This window comes from Populus alba, chromosome 9, assembly GCF_005239225.2.
Source record: "Populus alba chromosome 9, ASM523922v2, whole genome shotgun sequence".
NCBI lineage: Eukaryota > Viridiplantae > Streptophyta > Magnoliopsida > Malpighiales > Salicaceae > Populus > Populus alba.
In genome coordinates, this window is record NC_133292.1 from 11,138,687 (window position 1) to 11,154,857 (window position 16,171).

Sequence of the window (16,171 nt, forward strand, 5' to 3'; positions counted from 1 at the left end):
CATTCATTGTTGACACAATGATGGGTCATCGGGTAGGGAGCCTTGAAGTGTGCTGTCCCTATTGTCAATAAATAATAAGTCGGCAGGCTTTCTATATTTTGGTGAAGTTAAATTGCGGGGAATCTTTGCCATTGTCCATTAAGAGATTTCTCGTTATTAGACAGAACTGGTGGCATTCACTGTGGTAAGTGCATAGCTACTTAAGTGAATACACTTACCACAGTGAATAGTGAATGCTTAAATCTATCAGCAAGTTGCAATTTACTTGTTAGAAAAGCTTCAAATCAAACTATGAGAGCAGGTGTACCATAGCTAATAAATACTCTGTTGGCAATGTGAGAAGCTGTGGAAAGAAATAAAGACCTGCAACTAACAATCACAACAACACTTTTTGGTTCTGGAATGAGTTGGTGGCTGGATAATATACACCGGTATTGTTTGCGATGGCGGGGAAGGCAAGCAGAGAGTGGAAAGTTTTTCCAATCGTGAAATCGAAGGAAGAAAAGAAGAGGACAATGATTGTAGGCTTAAAGTCTGATAACTATAGCAGAGAAATGCTTCTGCGTTTTCTCCATAAAGTTGTCAATCCAAGGGATAATGTGCTTGCTATACATGTTCAAGAACCATCTGATACTTTCGATCCAAACACCTTCTATATCCATGAAGATATCTGCAAGGCCAAGCAGGTATGCAATTTTGACATTACAAGAATTTCATAGGATTATTTGTTTCTATTCTAATCCGTTATTCTATGAAGGTGGATTTCCTAGTTAAGGTTTGCAATGGGGACTCTTACATTTCAGAATTAGGCTATCAAGTACGCGTCAACTATGCAACAATCCTAGCAGTTGGATGCAGCTTTTCAGGGTATTCATGCTGACATCCATATATTTCCTTGCGTCTCTCTTCATCTTTCTCACTCACATGGTTCTTGTATTGCAGGATCAAACAATCAGTCGTCAATGATTGCTTAAAAGAGTTGCCCCCATCTTGCAGCTTTCTGGTGATGGATAAGTCTGGAAAAATCGTACTCCAGAGGCAAGGTACCTCTCAACAAGGCTCGATTTATGCACCCTTTCGACATCCTCTATCGTCTTCATCAGAAAAAAGTTACTTTCATCAACAGAGAGCCGCCTCTCAGTTACGAAAATCATTGACTGTGCCATCTTCCTCAACAGCACCATCAATGCAGCAAACAGATATTACAGCTAGGTACAATATCAGGAAGGCAGTCCAGGTTTCAGACCTTTGGGCAGAAAAGGTGTCTCATGGATCGCTTATCCTGGAAGCTAAGGGACTCGTCAGGCATTTCACATTTCAAGAGCTCAGTTTAGCTACTAATAATTTCAGCCCTGAAATGGTGATTGGAGTTGGTGGGCACAGTAAAGTGTATCGAGCCAACCTCGAGGACGGCCAGGCTGTGGCTGTGAAAATCCTGAAAGAAACACATTTCCCAGCTGAGGATCTTCTCCACGAAGTGCGGATTCTATCTGACGTAAAACATGAGAATATAATCCAGATAATTGGGTACTGCTACAGTAAGGAGATGCATGCAATTGTGTGTAATCTACTAATAGGTAGTTTAAAGCAAAATTTGAGACAACTCAGGTGGAATGAGCGGATGGGAGTTGCCGTTGGTGTAGCAAAGGCACTTGAATACCTTCATCATTCTTTCAACCCTCCAATAATTCACAGAGATGTGAAGTCATCTAACATTCTCCTCTCTGGCACTCGCCAGCCTCAAGTAAGTTCCATCACCATCTAGATTGAATTTGCGTCATGAGAACTTACATGAGAATATATAGTCCCTTGTATAAACGTGTTTCAACATTGACAAAATATGTTTCTTTTGCACTCAGCTTTCAGATTTTGGAGGAGCAATGGTGAGCCAACCATCAGAACAAATTTCAGCAAGCACAAAGCCATCCAAAGTTGTTGGGACTTTTGGATACTTGGCTCCAGAGTACATGATGTATGGGAAAGTGGATGAGAAGGTTGATGTTTACTCATATGGGGTTGTACTCCTGGAACTTATCACCGGGCAGGAGGCTATTCAAACAAACGAGGCAAATCATGAAAGCCTAGTTCTATGGGTAAGAGAAGAAGTCCTTTGGATTTGAATGAATTTGAAGAGAGTAAGTTTCACCTCTAATTTTTTATGCGTTACTGTCTCCTTGACTTGCAGGCAAGGTCTTTACTAAACTCTGGTCTATGTGAACGTCTCATTGATCCCCACCTGAGTGGAGACTACAAGAGAGAAGAGATGGAAATCATGATTTCTGTAGCACGCCTTTGCCTTGTACACTCATCTTCTAGGAGGCCAACGATGGAAATGGTTAGCTTTCTCATCTCTCCCCATATAAAAATATTGCACAAACCTTCCATGAAAATGTCATCACATGCATGTCCTTTCTATAATAGGAGGCTAAAATCCCTAACAAGGATTGTAATGTTGTTCTGTTTGAGCAGATATTGAGGCTATTTCAGGAGCCAGAATACTGATTAAATATGCAGAGGGAGAGAGACAATCTCCTCAACGCCAAGTCCAAATAAGAAAAGTTCACCTGGAGAATGGACTCCTCCTCCTCGACTGTCATAACTACTCTGCCCGTGGATGATTCATACCATGAAATATTGCCATCTGAAGCACCGGATTAGCTCTCCTAGTAAAGAGTGCTCCAGCTGATATCAAAGTTCTTATCACAGAGGAAGCATCCAAGCTGCTGTAATATAAATATATGCTTTACAAGCTCATCACCATATTTATCAGATATATACTTCCACTCAAGGAAAATGGAAAGACAACGTCACTGAGCCCAATCCTAGCAAGGCTTACAACTGAGCCCATATGTATCTCATACTGAAATTTAAACCAAGATCCATATTCTCTGAGTGTAGGCCCAACTTGGTTAATATCAGTCAAGTCTAGTATAATGAAGGTCCAGTTCAGCCAACTTGCATATATCACATCATTATGCATTGACATGGTTCTTGCATACATTTTTGCACTGCAGATGTATGCTAACATTCTTTTTGCAATAAATACACAAGTTAATTTTTTTTTTAAGGGTAAGAGTTAATTTATCGTATAAATTTATCATTTCAAATTATAACCGTTGACATAAAAAAAATATAAAAAATAACCTTGTCATTTTAATAAAAAAATTAATTTTGGTTTTGATACGATAATTGAGATATCGCTTGGAGATGCGGTCCAAATAATTTTTTTGTTAAAATTATTATTTTTAATTAATTTAAAATTAATTTTTTTATATATTTTAGAATGTTTTGATGTGTTTATGTCAAACATAAATTTAAAAAAATAATAATAATAAATTATTTCTATATATTTCCAAACAAAAACATCTTAAAAACAACTATTACTACAATAATAAACACCACCCATTTCTAAAATAAAGTTTGAGAACTATGATTCCATCACTTTATATTCATGTTTTACAGGGTGGAAGTGAAGTTATCAACATGTCGAACTCTATCTTAATGTAATTTGGCCTAAAAAGAGGACTTTGTCCAAGAACGTTTTAAAAATACTTTGGTCTTATGTCTAGGAGTTGCAAGGCGGAGAGTTCATGCAGTGTATAGGATAGTGAATGGCATGGCTGCCCATGCCAATAACAGTGCTTTAAAGAATAATAGACAAGATAGAAGAGCCACAAGAAGAATAAAAGACTCGTTGAATTTATGAGAGTTGAAGTACAAAACGAAGTCCCCAGAAAACACCAAAAAGGGCAACATCCAAAAGGAGCTTGAAGGCAAAAGGAGCATGGAGATCAGAGCAAGATGAAGACACCATCTTCAGAGGACTGGGAATTGAAAAATGTAGACGATCGATTTGGCGAGTTCAACTCTCTATGGGTTCATTTCTGGGAAGAGTACTTGTGCTCGTCTATAAACACCAATATATATAATCCATGCAAGTCCTCACTCCTCATCAAAGAAACAACAGTACTGGGTGGCAACTAAAGCAAGAAATAAAAACAAAAATCTGCACAAACTATGGACGTAACGCTGTTGAAGAAGAGCAGTCCTCTTGCCCTATTCCGTCACGGACCTCAACTCCGATTCATCGTATTGTCCATTACGCACAAGTCGATTCATTTTGACGATCCACAAAATATAAATGGAACTTGGCACTGCTCAAATTGAATGGTGTGAATGGCCATGAAAAGAATATATAGTACTTAAAGACCAAAAAGATAATGATGAAAGTGGCAGTGGCCAAGACAACAACGAAGATTGTTAGGAGTTGAAGCGAAAAATGAATGAAGTCTAGCCGCACCAAGGAAATTAACACCCAGGCCTACGCCATTCTGCCTATAAACACGACTATTTAACATCCTCAATAAGAAAATCAAAAGAAAAAAAACAAATTATCGTTTGGAAATGATAAAAACCTGCATGTACTCTGTTTTTTTGTTTGTCTCGTGATCAAGTATGATTAACCTGAACTCGTTCTGTTCTGTCAGTTAATTTATAATCGTGTGCGCAAACCAAAAGTTTTCATATTCAGTCTAAGGGATTTCGTTAACTTCATGTAGCGTCCTATGAAGCACATCAGAAAACCATACCAAAATAATAATAATAATAATAAGACGACATAATAGGTTGGCTGTGAAATATATGGTTTTGGATATTTTGTTCACGGAATGAAAAATCAGAGAATGAAGATTACAAGATGAAAACGTTCTCTCCGAGTGTAAGAATATTGAAAAATCTAGAGTTCTTGATAGTTAGGTAATTAAGATCAGATTAAAAAACAATTTGTTTTTGCCAATATATAACGAGGCCTAATTGAGTATTTGGAAGTTTGGTGTGATAGCCTCTTTTTTTCTGAAATCCATATAAAAAAACATATAATATTAACTTTTAATGACACAGTTTTAGTTTTATATATATATATAGTTTTGACTTGACTGTTTTTGATAAAGGTAATTGAATTATAGATGAACTCCTCGAATTAATTTCTTGAGTTTAATTATCTATGTCAATAAAAAAATAATAATTTAAAATGAAACACGATCTATGGTAAGCATGATGCGGTCAAGTCGTCACTCTGCCCAGGGTCCAAGTCTTATGCCTCCTTTCAGTCGTATAATTAGGCTCCAGGCGTTGTCGTTGTTGTCGTGATTAATTTTGTTTACCACGAGCTCTCCTTGGCTAGTTAACTGTTGTCGTATATATTTTGCGCAAAGAACGTAAATTTAACTAGTGAAGGTGTATATTGGCGAGCCAGTTTCCGCATCCAATTGTCAAATTTCAATGTTCAAGACGAAACTCGCCACTGCCTATGACCCGTGCTTAAACAAGTATAATTACTCTTCTATAAATACCCAGGTTTTGCATGCAAGTTCTCATTCCTTGACCAACGAACGATACCTGAAAATAAAATCCAAGGTAGCGAGCTAGAGAAATTAAGCACGATGAAAGTTGTTGGTATGCTAATGGTTTCTGCTCTCTTGGCTCTGGCTTCCTCATTCGCCACTGCCTATGATCCCAGCCCCCTCCAAGACTTCTGTGTAGGAATAAATGATGCTGATTCTGCTGGTAAATCCTTTTTTTTTCTCTCACTTTTGCCATTTTTCAACGTTTCATCTGATTTTTAATTGAGATCTCAAATCCCAATCCAACATGAGTGATCTATATATATATTTTGCAGTTTTGGTCGAGTTCTAGGACCATGCAATGTTCCTTTTTCTTTATAGAATCATTATATTTTCGGGTGACGAACTAATAGTATGTATCAATATTAACACCTTGCTTGTGTGTGCAGTGGTTGTTAATGGAAAACTGTGCAAGAATCCAAGCTTTGCCACCCCAGATGATTTCTCGTATTCAGGGCTTAATGTTCCCGGAAATACATCAACTCAACTTAGAGCGCATGTTAATCTCATAACGGCTGATCTAATGCCGGGGCTTAATACTCTCGGTGTCTCTTTGGCACGTATAGACTTTGAACCAAATGGTGGCTTAAACCCTCCACATTATCATCCCAGAGCATCCGAGGTTCTTTTGGTTTTAGAAGGCACCCTCTATGCTGGTTTTGTCACATCAAACCCAGATCATCGCCTCTTTTCAAAGATTTTGAAACCAGGAGATCTCTTTGTGTTTCCTTTTGGCCTCGTTCACTTTCAAATGAATGTTGGGAAAACCCCCGCGGTTGCCATTGCTGCACTAACAAGCCAAAATCCTGGAGTAAACACGGTAGCAAATGCGATCTTTGGAGCCAATTGGCCTATTAATCCTGAAGTTCTCACCACAGCATTCCACCTGGATAAAAAACTTGTGGAGGATCTTCAGTCTCAAGAATGGGTGAACCCTTCATAGATACCTAGTACTGTTTCCCATATTTCCAGTTGTTGATTTGTAATAATAAGGAAGTGCCTTGAGCCTCTCTTCTTTATAGCACTATGCAACCACCATAATTGTGGTGTAATAAGGAAGTTGTTTACCTTCTTTTCATTTTGAGTTGTGTACTCCCTAATGTTATGTACTTGTTTTGGTAAGCTAATCTCCTTGTTTCTCCCATGGTTAACTTAAAGAATACATCCCATTTTACTGCCCGACACTCTGGGGAAAAAGCTCCTGGTCCAGCTTGGACCTTAGATTGCAAGCCATGCTTAACATGTTAAATATTGTAATATATCAGGAAACTCTGGTTTAGTTATCTCAACACGGTTGATCAAGATGTCATCAGCACTATTTTTGAGAGCAAGCGTTTAAATGTTGGTTTGTTTTTGCGAGGGTAGAGCTGCTAGCTTAGAAGCAGCACTGTGTATATATAAAAGTTTGAATAGATACCTGGAGCAAAGTATAGCAGAAAAATCTTTTTAGAGTTTCTCAAGTCTCTTAAATGGCAGAAAAAACTCTAATATATTTTAGAAATTCAGTATTTATAAACTGACCTAGCCTATATATAGAGTAAAAAAAAATATTGAAACTAACTAGAAAAGGAAATTAAAATCGGAAAATAACATTGAAATAAAGAAAAATCCAAAAACAACTTTTTCCATGACTAATTTGATGGCTTTCCTTATCATCTTTGTATCATCTTCGCTGATACGTACAAAGAAGTTGACTTTATAAAAAAAAAATATACTTGTAAATTTTTAATATAATCAAACCGTCAAATTAAAAGTTATAATTATTTTTGTTAAAAATATATCAAGTCTTCTTCTTGAACTTCATTTTTTTCATCTAATCTATAAAACATATCTACTTTACATCCACGTATCAATAACTTAACCATTGTATCATATAATTTTAGAAAGATTTGCAACTACATCATAATTTATTATTTGCTATATGTGGAGGCCTACACTGATGAATCAATTGAAGTCATTACGAGAAAATAGAATTTGGTTACAAATTTAAGTTCCTAACGACATAAACTATACTAAAAGACTGTAAAAGCATGCAATGATCTAAAAAACCGCTTTTTGAATGGAATAAATATAGTTTTTTTTTTTTTTTGTATATTTACATTCCAACAGTGAAAAGATTTTTAGAAAAGTACTCAATTATATTTTAATATATTTAATATTAATAAAATTATTTATTAATATAATTATAACCAATACAACTCCAATCAAAACTTTATTATTTTATTTTTGCATAAAAATATATTAAATAAATTTTTAACACCTTAGATAAATATGTAGGAATGATGACTCTCCAATATAAAAATACTATGTTTAACTCTCCAATAATATAGTTATTTCCTTGAAGCTGTAAAAATAAAAGATAAAAATCATTTTTTCTTTTCTTTTTGGCTTTTCATTTGGCTAGCTGTTTACTTGAAGATGCTTTTATAATTACTGTCGTGGAGGGATCTTTAAAAACTAGTTTTGGCCAACCAAGCCTCGGCCAATTGTTTGAAATTAATATTCATGGCGATTCGAGCAGAGATTTGCATTTTTGTGGCAGATGCCTTCACCGTTGGACGTCTTAACTCCACAGCGCGCAGTCTTTCTTGCCCCATGCTTAAGTAGGTTCTGCAAATTAAGATCAACAAGGCAGAAAAGTTGCTTCAGTATGCTTTTGAGCAATATGATAGAATTATGGATCACCAAACAGACAGGAAAGAGGAGGACCTCACCCTCAAGTGTTCCTCGTATTCAAATTCCAAAGCAGACATGAGCTCTTGCTCGGGTACACTAGTACTGTTTGAATGGTAATAACTAAGAATACCACTGCTACCAATGCTGATCATGAAGAATAATGGACTCCTTGGTATCTGCTGAACCCTTAATAGCATCACTGTCACAGACAGCAGAAAATCGCTCGATCTGTTCTTGTAGTGGGAATACATTCAAAACACCGCCCAGGAAGGTTAACTGAAATGAGAAGAATTCAACAGTTTTGTTCTCAAATCTGGATTAGAAGGAGAAAGGGATAAGCTAGCAGGATAAATAGGCATCTACCGTTGTTTGGCCAGTTATGTCAAGAATGCCAGGCCCTCCATGTCAAAGAACCATTTCAACCCAAAAACTTAAGCTATTAGGTGAGGCCCCAAGATATGATTTATATTATTCTCTAACACACCCCCTCAAGTGAAAGCCCTTTGGGCTTGAAACTTGCACAGGCCTACATTACCTTGTGCTTAATTTTATCAAATAAATGGGGATGGTGAGATTCGAACTCGTGACCGCTTGGTCATTAAAGCTCTGATACCATGTCAAAGAACCATTTCAACCCAAAAACTTAAGCTATTAGGTGAGGCCTCAAGATATGATTTATATTATTCTCTAACACTCCAGAGGCAAAATTTCCTCCTCTGAAGCCAGGTCTTTTGATCAGTTTTGGATTGGCAGCAAGAGCAAAGAAAGTTAAGTGGGCTTCTCTTGAATCCCATTAGCTTAGGATAAGAAAAGTTTTTTCCTTGCCACAACAAAAAAATTAGATCATTTGAATTAAGGATTATTTGATAGAAAATTAGCAGATGCATTGCACCCAAAAATTATATATTATATATATTATTATTATTTTATTTTAAAATTTACTTGAATTCTTTTTTTATTTCCATATCGACACTCTTAATCTTAGAATTTTAATTCGGATCCTACCATTGATATGCAGACTCTCAAATCATAGAACCGTGGTCAGAGAATGAAGATTACAAGATGAAAACGTTCTCTCCGAGTGTAAGAATTGAAAAATCTAGAAGTTCTTGATAGTTAGGTAATTAAGATCAGATTTCTTCTTCATACATGTGATTAAAAAACAATTTTTTTTTGCCAATATATAACGAGGCCTAATTATTGAGTATTTGGAAGTTTGGTGTGATAGCTTTTTTCCTTGAAATCCATATAAAAAAGTAATAAAAAACATATAATATTAACTTTTAATAACACAGTTTTTTGTTTTTTTGAAGTTTTGACTTGACTGTTCTTGATAAAGGTAATTGAATGATAGATAAACTCCTCGAATGAATTTCTTGAGTTTAATTATCTATGTCAATAAAAAAAAAAAATTTAAATGAAACACGATCCATGTTAAGCATGATGCGGTCAGGTTGTCACTCTGCCCAGGGTCCAAGTCTTTTGCCTCCTTTCAGTCGTCTAATTAGGCTCCAGGCGGCGGCGTTGTTGTCGTGATTAATTTTGTTTATCACGAGCTCTCCTTGGCTAATTAACTGTTGTCGTATATATTTTGCACCAAGAAAGTGAATTTAACTAGTGAAGGTGTATATTGGCGAACCAGTTTCCGCATCCAATTGTCAAATTTCAATGTTCAAGACGAAACTCGCCACTGCCTATGACCCGTGCTTAAATAAGTATAATTACTCTTCTATAAATACCCAGGTTTTGCATGCAAGTTCTCATTCCTTGACCAACGAACGATCATACCAGAAAATAAAATCCAAGGTAGCGACCTAGAGAAATTAAGCACGATGAAAGTTGTTGGTATGCTAATGGTTTCTGCTCTCTTGGCTCTGGCTTCCTCATTCGCCACTGCCTATGATCCCAGCCCCCTCCAAGACTTCTGTGTAGGAATAAATGATGCTGATTCTGCTGGTAAATCCTTTTTTCTCTCTCTCACTTTTGCCATTTTTAAACGTTTCATCTAAGTTTTAATTGAGATCTCAAATCCCAATCCAACATGAGTGATCTATATATATATTTTGCAGTTTTGGTCGAGTTCTATATATCAATATTAACACTTTGCTTGTGTGTGCAGTGGTTGTTAATGGAAAACTGTGCAAGAATCCAAGCTTTGCCACCCCGGATGATTTCTCGTATTCAGGGCTTAATGTTCCTGGAAACACATCAACTCAACTAAGAGCGCATGTTAATCTCATAACGGCTGATCTAATGCCAGGGCTTAATACTCTCGGTGTCTCTTTGGCACGTATAGACTTTGAACCAAATGGTGGCTTAAACCCTCCACATTATCATCCCAGAGCATCCGAGGTTCTTTTGGTTTTAGAAGGCACCCTTTATGCTGGTTTTGTCACATCAAACCCAGATCATCGCCTCTTTTCAAAGATTTTGAAACCAGGAGATCTCTTTGTGTTTCCATTTGGCCTCGTTCACTTTCAAATGAATGTTGGCAAAACCCCCGCGGTTGCCATTGCTGCACTAACAAGCCAAAATCCTGGAGTAAACACGGTAGCAAATGCGATCTTTGGAGCCAATTGGCCTATTAATCCTGAAGTTCTCACCACAGCATTCCACCTGGATAAAAAACTTGTGGAGGATCTTCAGTCTCAAGAATGGGTGAACCCTTCATAGATACCTAGTACTGTTTCCCATATTTCCAGTTGTTGATTTGTAATAATAAGGAAGTGCCTTGAGCCTCTCTTCTTTATAGCACTATGCAACCACCATAATTGTGGTGTAATAAGGAAGTTGTATACCTTCTTTCTTTTCATGTTGAGTTGTGTACTCCCTAATGTTATGTACTTGTTTTGGTAAGCTAATCTCCTTGTTTCTCCCATGGTTAACTTAAAGAATACATCCCATTTTACTGCCCGACACTATGGGGAAAAAGCTCCTGGTCCAGCTTGGACCTTAGATTGCAAGCCATGCTTAACATGTTAAATATTGTAATATATCAGGAAAATATGGTTTAGTTATCTCAACACAGTTGATCAAGATGTCATCAGCACTATTTTTGAGAGCAAGCGTTTAAATGTTGCTTTGTTTTTGCAGCGGTAGAGCTGCTAGCTTAGAATCAGCAGCACTGTGTATATATACAAGTTTGAATAGATACCTGGAGCAAAGTATAGATGAAATATCTTTCATATATATATATATATGCCATTAGCTTAATAATCATGGAAAGATAACCCCTATCATGTTCACAGCTGATATTTTATTGGCGTTGATTACAATTCTCTTCTGAACTCAACAAGCTGTGTGTTTATGTATTAAAATTGCTTGAAAACAAAAGGATTTGTTCAGATCACTTAATAAAACTTTATATAATCTTATACATTTATTTTATTCTAAAAATGTTCAAAATATATGGGAGGAAACTAATATTTATATGCGTTTTTTAAAAAAAAAATTAAATACTTGTTTAAAAACACACAAAAAAAAGAGAGATTAAATGCTTCTTTGAAAACATGAACACTACTGTGATTTCATTTCGCGTTTCTAACCTAAAGACTTACAATAATACTTTTGATTTAATAACTTTTATAAAACCACAATCACGTACTGGACATGATTTGTTTTTCTTTTTCTATTCTTTTACATCCATATTTCTTTTTGTATTAAAAGGGAGGAAATAAGAATTAAATAAAATGAGGGATTGGGCAGATTGATAGGTTTTGTTTTGTGTTTACCACCCATGGGCCATCACCAACCCATAGAATAAACGACCCAGTTTATAGTCGTATTGATTCTTAACCACCAAATAAAAAAAGGTTTTTCCAATAATTTACACAGACCAAACAAATTCAACACCACAATTCCATCATTCTCCTGCCATTGCCGTAATCAAAACCATGCAAATGGATGGGATTTCTTATCCTCTATCTCTCTCTCTCTCCCTCCATCTCTCCTGCCCAAGATTTCAGATTACAAATCAACCCACCAATGAAAATTCAGTCATTTCTTTAACCAAAAATACTTAAAAAGGTTAAAAAAGAGGAACAAAATCCTTCACTTCGCTTCATCAATGGAATCTCTCGTTGTTAACCAAGCTCTTTCACGCCTCAAGCTCTCTCCAAAACTCACAATCCCTTCTTCTTTCTTTTCCTATCAATCTCCTTTACACCTCAAACCAAACCATGGTAGAAAACCCTACAATTCCTTCACACTCTTTGCTATCCAAGACCAACAAGAAACACAAAGCTCAGTTCAAGAAACCACTCAAAACATCGAAGACGACGAGTCGTATGGAGAAGTCAGCAAGATCATTGGAAGCAGAGCGGTTGAAGGTGGTAAAGGCATGGAGTACTTCATAGAGTGGAAAGACGGCCATACACCTTCGTGGGTCCCATCAGATTTCATAGCTAAAGATGTAGTGGCCGAGTACGAGACGCCATGGTGGACAGCAGCCAAGAAGGCCGACTCGTCGGCTCTTAGTCAGATTCTTTCGGAGAATGAAGATGGACGACGTGATGTTAATGCTGTGGATAGTGACGGACGGACAGCTTTGCTTTTTGTATCTGGGCTCGGCTCTGAGCCGTGCGTTAAGCTCCTAGCCGAAGCTGGAGCTGAATTGGATCATCGAGACAACAGCGGTGGCCTGACGGCTCTTCATATGGCAGCTGGCTATGTTAAGCCAGGTGTCGTTAAGTTATTGGTTGACCTAGGTGCTGATCCTGAGGTGAAGGATGATAGAGGATTAACTCCCTTGGATTTGGCCAAGGAAATTCTAAGAGTGACCCCAAAAGGGAACCCAATGCAATTCGGGAGAAGATTGGGGTTAGAAAGTGTAATAAGAAACTTGGAGGAGGGAATATTCGAGTACGCTGAGGTACAGGAAATACTGGAGAGAAGAGGGAAAGGGAAGGATTTGGAGTATTTGGTAAAATGGAAGGATGGCAGTGATAATGAGTGGGTGAAAGCAAAGTTTATAGGGGAGGATTTGGTGAGGGATTTTGAGGCAGGGTTAGAGTATGCCGTGGCAGAGGGAGTGGTGGGTAAGAGGCTAGGTGATGATGGGAAGAATGAGTATCTTGTGAAATGGACGGATATTGATGAGGCCACGTGGGAGCCTGAAGAGAATGTTGATCTTGATTTGATCAAGGAGTTCGAGGAGGGACAGATCAATGGAGTTGGAAGTGTTGAGGCCCAGTTGAGCAGTGATGGGTTATAAAATTTTCTTCTTTCACAACTTGTAATTTGTAACTGTTGAAATCGAGATTATTGGGTTTGGAAATATTATGCTTTGAAGCTCTTTCAATTGTAAGTCTTGAGAACTGATCATTAAGAACATGTGTTTTTGTTTTTTAACTTTTTGGACATGGGTTTCAGTTATCAAACTTTTATTCCTGCTTTCAAATTAGATGGTCCAGAACTGACTTGGCTTTGGAGTTCAACCCGAACTTGAATTTTGAATCGGGTTAACCGGTCTAATAACTATATTTGGGGTGTTATATTTTGATAAAAAAAAAAAATAAAGTTTTAAATTAATTTTATTTGTGTGTTTTTATAGTTTTCAAAGTGTTAATATTAAAAATAATTTTTTTAAAAAATAAAATTATTTAAATATATTTCTTATAAAAAAACACACATCACACTCCTCATCAGAAACTAAAAATAATTATAGCACGCTTCAAAAACTACGGCCACCAATGAAAAAAATTAACTGGTGGTCGAAAACAACCCTTGGTTTCAAAACATCGATAAAAGTGATGAACCCGAAATCTCATGCATGTCTGAGCAAAAACATTAAAATCAACCCCTGCCACGAACAAAAACATCATTTGTACATTAATTCTATCTTTTACTGAAAATTACTGTTACTAGCGAGAAAATTAATTGAATTGTTCAAAATATCTGAAAAATCCAATCCAAAATTAACCGATTAAAGTATAAATTTTTTTAAAAAAAATTCAGCTATGTTAGTGTAAATTCAAGATTTTATAAGAAAAAACAAATTACATAGAATTCAACTAAAAAAAATTGAATCGAAAACTCCCATTATAGACTAAAAGCTTGCTTGTTATTGTCAAAAAGAATTTAATTAAAGACTTATTAATTTAAATTAGGCTCATTTAATTTTAACAAATATAAAATCAAATTAATAAATTTAGAAAATATTTAGAAACTATGTTAATAGTGATTACTTTTCAAAATATAAAACAAACGGTGTCAGTAGTTACTTATGTTAGGAATATTGAAATGTTCCATTTAAAAAATGAAAAACCAATAAATTAGGGATGAAATTCTTTCTCTCGTACCTCTTCCTTAATCAAAGGATTCCGAAATTCTCCAAATCTTCTCCTTTTCCACTCATAAGTCAATGTTTTGTCATACATGTGGACCAATCAAAATAAAATTTTATATAAGGAAATAAATTTAATTTTCAAGCAACCAAACAAAATAGATTAAATAACGAGCACAATGGGATTAACGTCAAATTCAAGCTTTTTTGATCCTCGTGAAAAATTTAACTTATTCTTCGTTGTGTTCATGTGCCTCCCCCCCCTCTCTCTCTCTCTCTCTCTATATATATATATATAAAAAAACAGCGAGGCTCTTTTAGTGTACATTTTTTTACCTTTTTACGATTAGTTGTGGATTACAATAGTGTTTTTTAATGCAAAAATTTTGTTCGTGATTTTTTATCTTATGTATAATTGAACTTTTTTAAAACATCCAATGGTGTTTTTTTTAGGAGACGGTTAAACTAAATAAAAAATAAAAAAACTCGAGTTATATAATTGATTTTTTAGAATTTATTTAAAAAGTTAATATTAACTTTTTTATTAATTTAATTTATTAATTAACCGGCCTCTTTAATTTCATGTAAATTAATTTTATGTTAGACATGATATTCTTGTGTGAAAAAAGAAAGCTTGCTAGACTCTAATTTAAAACAAAAGGATTTTGTTATAACAAATCCGACCACAAAAATAGTTATTCTTTTTATATCAAATGATTTTATATAAATAGAGAAGTTCAAATCATATGATCATGACCTTGAAAGCGTATGAAAAAATAGATGTGAGCCTGGATAATTTTTTTTTTTTGTTTTGATCTTGGTTCTTGACACGGTTTGTTTTATTTTTTGAGGTTATGAATTGTTTAGTAAGGTTTATATGGTGTTTTATATTTTTTTTGGTAAAAAATTGATAAAAAATAGATTCGTAGAAAGAAAAAACCAGCAATCTTGTTTTTTAGACCACCACAGTAGTTGAGTTTTTGGGATTTCAGATGATATGTTAATTTTTTTTTATATAAAAAAAAGGCAAACAACATGTCATTTGCCATGTTAATTTTAGAAAAAAACAAGGCTGCACGCAGATACTTTCTTCGTGAGCCATTCACCTTTTTTTTTATATATAATTTTTGCAATTACTATTTTTTATATTTATTTTTAAAAATATCATTTTCATTTATGTTTAGGTTAATACCCCTTGTTTTGTAATTTGTTATTGACTTATTTGGCTTTCTTTGAAATATAAACTATTTTTTTTATTATACTGAGTGTGTTTAGTTTTTATGAGATTAATGTGATTCATTTATAAATTTTTTATATATATCCTATACAAATTAAAATTATTTTTTAAATTAAAAAATTTTTCTTGCAATATTTTTAATACACATAACATTGCATAAATTATTTTTATTTTATTTTATTTTATTTAATAAATTTTACTTGTGCTGATTTATGTTATATATTGATTTTCTCAAATAAATTCATCAAACACAACCAGTAAATTAACTCGTATCGTGATATTAAATAGTTTCGTTAACATCTCTTTTAATTTTTTGAGTTTTTTGTTCTATTAATAATTTGTTTATATAAATAATCATTAGTTTATTTAATTATTTATTTACATGAATTTTTTTTATTTATACTTTAAAGTTTTTAGAAAACAACCTGCCTAGTCAGATTTTTTTTTAAAGATAAATTTACAGCCTGCGGCGGCGGTAAAAAAAAATACGATGGAAATAAATACTACCCTTTAAATTAAATAAATATCAATATTAGTCATGGGCTTATACCCGTTGCCGAAGTCCTCATCAGC

General features: G+C 34.9%; 4 protein-coding genes and 1 long non-coding RNA gene across 5 annotated transcripts; 4 read left to right on the forward strand and 1 right to left on the reverse strand.

Moving 5' to 3' along the window:
* Positions 1–152: 152 nt before the first annotated feature.
* Positions 153–3,069, forward strand: LOC118058869 (probable serine/threonine-protein kinase PBL21). The gene is made up of 6 exons (XM_035071647.2): positions 153–686; positions 758–867; positions 943–1,744; positions 1,860–2,093; positions 2,186–2,335; positions 2,470–3,069. Exons 1-6 carry the CDS (start codon positions 444–446, stop codon positions 2,500–2,502), a joined length of 1,572 nt encoding a protein of 523 aa, XP_034927538.1. The 5' UTR covers positions 153–443; the 3' UTR covers positions 2,503–3,069.
* Positions 3,070–5,306: 2,237 nt separating this feature from the next.
* On the forward strand, positions 5,307–6,529 carry LOC118058870 (germin-like protein subfamily 1 member 13). Its single transcript, XM_035071648.2, has 2 exons — positions 5,307–5,565; positions 5,792–6,529. The coding sequence occupies exons 1-2, from the start codon at positions 5,442–5,444 to the stop codon at positions 6,343–6,345; spliced, it is 678 nt and encodes a 225-aa protein (XP_034927539.1). The 5' UTR covers positions 5,307–5,441; the 3' UTR covers positions 6,346–6,529.
* Positions 6,530–7,755: 1,226 nt separating this feature from the next.
* On the reverse strand, positions 7,756–8,472 carry LOC140955929 (uncharacterized). The gene is made up of 2 exons (XR_012170692.1): positions 8,117–8,472; positions 7,756–8,012 (listed from the first exon to the last, which is right to left on the reverse strand). It is a non-coding gene; the product is annotated as an uncharacterized lncRNA (long non-coding RNA).
* Positions 8,473–9,835: 1,363 nt separating this feature from the next.
* LOC118058871 (germin-like protein subfamily 1 member 13) lies at positions 9,836–10,939 on the forward strand. The gene is made up of 2 exons (XM_035071649.2): positions 9,836–10,034; positions 10,198–10,939. Exons 1-2 carry the CDS (start codon positions 9,911–9,913, stop codon positions 10,749–10,751), a joined length of 678 nt encoding a protein of 225 aa, XP_034927540.1. The 5' UTR covers positions 9,836–9,910; the 3' UTR covers positions 10,752–10,939.
* A 962-nt stretch (positions 10,940–11,901) lies between these two features.
* Positions 11,902–13,427, forward strand: LOC118058872 (signal recognition particle 43 kDa protein, chloroplastic). The gene has a single exon (XM_035071650.2). It carries the CDS (start codon positions 12,145–12,147, stop codon positions 13,288–13,290), a length of 1,146 nt encoding a protein of 381 aa, XP_034927541.1. The 5' UTR covers positions 11,902–12,144; the 3' UTR covers positions 13,291–13,427.
* The last annotated feature ends 2,744 nt before the right edge of the window (positions 13,428–16,171 follow it).

Coding starts and splice junctions, on each gene's coding strand:
- LOC118058872 (XM_035071650.2), top strand. CDS start 12,145: ATGGAATCTCTCGTTGTTAACCAAGCTCTTTCACGCCTCAAGCTCTCT.
- LOC118058871 (XM_035071649.2), top strand. CDS start 9,911: ATGAAAGTTGTTGGTATGCTAATGGTTTCTGCTCTCTTGGCTCTGGCT. Junction 10,035..10,197: donor AAATGATGCTGATTCTGCTG/GTAAATCCTTTT, acceptor TTGTGTGTGCAG/TGGTTGTTAATGGAAAACTG.
- LOC118058869 (XM_035071647.2), top strand. CDS start 444: ATGGCGGGGAAGGCAAGCAGAGAGTGGAAAGTTTTTCCAATCGTGAAA. Junction 687..757: donor ATATCTGCAAGGCCAAGCAG/GTATGCAATTTT, acceptor TATTCTATGAAG/GTGGATTTCCTAGTTAAGGT. Junction 2,336..2,469: donor GGAGGCCAACGATGGAAATG/GTTAGCTTTCTC, acceptor CTGTTTGAGCAG/ATATTGAGGCTATTTCAGGA.
- LOC118058870 (XM_035071648.2), top strand. CDS start 5,442: ATGAAAGTTGTTGGTATGCTAATGGTTTCTGCTCTCTTGGCTCTGGCT. Junction 5,566..5,791: donor AAATGATGCTGATTCTGCTG/GTAAATCCTTTT, acceptor TTGTGTGTGCAG/TGGTTGTTAATGGAAAACTG.